General features: G+C 35.3%; 1 protein-coding gene across 1 annotated transcript; it reads right to left on the bottom strand.

The window, feature by feature from the left end:
* Positions 1–249: 249 nt before the first annotated feature.
* Positions 250–2,899, bottom strand: LOC144566333 (F-box protein At1g60400-like). The gene is made up of 2 exons (XM_078316349.1): positions 911–2,899; positions 250–581 (listed from the first exon to the last, which is right to left on the bottom strand). Exon 1 carries the CDS (start codon positions 2,533–2,535, stop codon positions 1,414–1,416), a length of 1,122 nt encoding a protein of 373 aa, XP_078172475.1. The 5' UTR covers positions 2,536–2,899; the 3' UTR covers positions 250–581; positions 911–1,413.
* Positions 2,900–3,147: the final 248 nt, after the last annotated feature.

Raw genomic sequence — 3,147 nt, 5'->3', positions numbered from 1 at the left:
ATTTTCATAACCAAGTAAAAAGTTCACAAAGAAGGAAATTAAATCATCAACCAAAAATTGAATATAACTACGCCAAATCTAAGACCAGTCTGGCCTTCAAATACACCTTGCGGCTTAGCCACTGCTGGTTGCACTGTTCTCTGATTGGAACCCCCCTGACTCACTGGCTGTTCTTTCACAAAACAAGCCTGACTAGCCCGGCATCATTTGCCAATACCTTGCACCAGCACTGAACCCAGTTCATAGATCAACCACATCCCCTTGGTATCCATAAATTGTTTGATTGTATGAAGGAGCCACCTGACCAAATTGTTGGGATATTGTTGTGGCACTTAGAGGGACTGTTGAGGTGGTAATGCATTATGTGGGACTGGTGGATAGAAGGATTGGGCTTGTAATGCAGCTTATTTTGCAAGGATAATTTCACCAATGACCTTAACATGGGCAAACAATCTGTTGATCAGCCGATCAACAAATCCATTATCATTTTTAAATCCTACAATTCGAACAGTCTTAAGAAACTCCCGCTGGACTAATGCATCTCCCGGTCCCTCCGGAGCCGTCTCCTCGTATAAATATTCCTTCAATAGTAACAAAACAAGTTACGTATGTTTCATTGATCATATATCGATCCTTCTAGACGGGCTTACTTTAGGGGGGTAATATGAACAACACCTAGCTTTACACGGCCTTTGCTATATTGTTAACTTCCTAATCAAAGACCATTTGTAGTATATCTATTGACTCTTTAAATACTCGAACCTTGTCGTTTTCTCTATTTGATAAAGTAGGATTTTTAAACTACCTCATTCATTGACTATGTTTTGTACTTTTGTCTGCCTTCCTCAATTGAGGCATGGAAATATAACCTGCAGTAATACCGAGAAACAGAGAGATAGAGAGAGATTACTTGGATGTTTTTTAAGGTGAGCTTCTGTAGTTTAGGTGAGTGATGGAGAAAAAATACTGCAAGATCAAAGACATAGAAACCCAAACTTTCAAGTTCTAGATGCTTTAAGTTGTTGAAGACTGGACAATTAGAGAACTCCTTCTCCATTACCTATTACACAAAGTAAAAAAAAAAAAACTATGTTCAAAAGAAAAATAAAAAAAAAGAAAATCATAAAGCTAATTATAAATGAGAACTTTGGGTGCTTATTATAGAAATGGGATGTGTTTACTCCAAGAACTACAAACAAAAATCATGTACCCTGAAGATATCGAATTTTATCTGAATTAGTGTAGAAAACAAATTGTGTATTTTTGGTGGACATCATCAAGAACCAATATATTTAAAATGATGCTATTATAACTTTGGTGTAGCATGTGAAAAGCCCTTGCAAGCTTATATAAAATAAAGTCACACAAGTTAATTTGATATGTGAAAAGTCCAAATTACAATTAGGGTATGTGCTAGGCTTCACTATACATTGCAAATAAAAGGACCAAAGAAAAGTTTTGTTTATTTCCAAAGTACCTAAAAACATGCCAACAAAATGTATATGCAAAAGTAGAAGCATTGCAGATTTTTGTTTTCAATATATTGCAAAGAGAGTGTACCTTTTCGTCAGGAAAATAAAATTGAAGCTTTAATCTTTCAAGATTTGAAAAGTTGGCAATAAACTTGGGGACCCCAGTAATATATTGATCCTGATCAAACCAACCAGGAACAGAGATGAGTGCATTAACTAGCGATGGCATCTTTTGCAAAAGAATTTCCTTAAAATACATGATACAAATTTCGAAGTATATGAGATTGGGCGTGGAAATCTGTAATCTACTACTTCCTTCATCACAACCTTCAATAACCAACCTCTTTAAAGTGTTGGAACATATCTCAATGATCCCTACATAACATGATAGTACTAATTCTTCAAGCACAGGACACCCCAATAAAAGCTTCTTGCAAAAGTCATCACTGATTGTAATATCACCAGTGAGGTCAAGGGTTTTGAGACAAGGAAGATTTACTGAGTTGGGTTTTATAGCTACAAAAGGATTGTCCTCTATATAAAACTGCAGTTGTAGATCTACTAGTGATGCACAAGTGAAAATCAGGTTTGTGTTTAAATTCAATTTTGCACATGAATCCAATTTGACTGAGCACTCTTGAGGCTTCAACTTCATCCCATCACAAATACAATCGGCAACAGCTTGAGTGCGAGGCCAGTAAGTGCGACCGCAATAAGTGCGAGGCCAATGAACCCCAGAATCCAACCATAATTGAAATCTTTTAATGACACATGATCTCTCTCGTTTCTCCAACGCACTTTTCACAAGTAATCCAAATTTGATCACAGATTCTACAGCCATTTCATCATCAATAATCTTAGGCAACCCAAACTCTTTAATGTTAAATTCCAATATTGGCACGGATGCCCACGTGTTTTTCCATCTTTTGGACAAGATGCATGTTTGCATGGCCTTTCTTGTACTAAGAAAAGAAAGGATATGCGTGAGAACATCATCAGGCAAGCTACTGATCTTATCGATATCATAATTCTTGTCGCCACAGCATCTCTTGGTATTCATCATCTTTCACATTCACAAAAGCATTTATTCAAACACCTTCCTGGCACGACTCTGTTCAATACATAAACCACGAATTTTAATGAGTAGCACAGAAGTCAAAAGCTTCTTAAATTGCAAGAATTTAAATGAACATATGTTACTAAATAAATAAAAAGCTATTTTCATCAAAAAAAATAAAAAATAAAAAGCTATAGATCCCAAGTGTTACAGGTACAACAGTGATCCAGATTCCCACCTTTCTCAACCACAATCATAGTTACGATTTAACAAAATATCCCAAATAAGAAAATAAAATAAAAAGATTATCCGTAATATAATTTGTTTCACTAAAAATGGCAACTTGCCTTAGCCATCATGTCTACACTATTTTTTTTATTTCCATTTACCAATAGGGGTGTCAATGGGTACGATACAGGTAGGGTGGAACCATTTTCATATCTATATCCACTAAGAATTGACCTTACACATACCCTACCCATACCCATTAAGAATTTGCTTTACCCTATCCTATCCATACCTGTTAAAAATAGTGGGTAATAAAACGGTAGTGGACGAATAACAAATAATACAAATATAATAGTTTTATTATGTTTACAAATAAACTATAAAAACTTA

Source organism: Carex rostrata, chromosome 1, assembly GCF_964058835.1.
Source record: "Carex rostrata chromosome 1, lpCarRost1.2, whole genome shotgun sequence".
Classification (NCBI taxonomy): domain Eukaryota; kingdom Viridiplantae; phylum Streptophyta; class Magnoliopsida; order Poales; family Cyperaceae; genus Carex; species Carex rostrata.
This window is presented reverse-complemented; position numbering and strand designations above follow the sequence as displayed.

Bases quoted from the DNA above. Each gene is read 5' to 3' on its own strand.
- LOC144566333 (XM_078316349.1), bottom strand. From the start codon at position 2,535: ATGATGAATACCAAGAGATGCTGTGGCGACAAGAATTATGATATCGAT.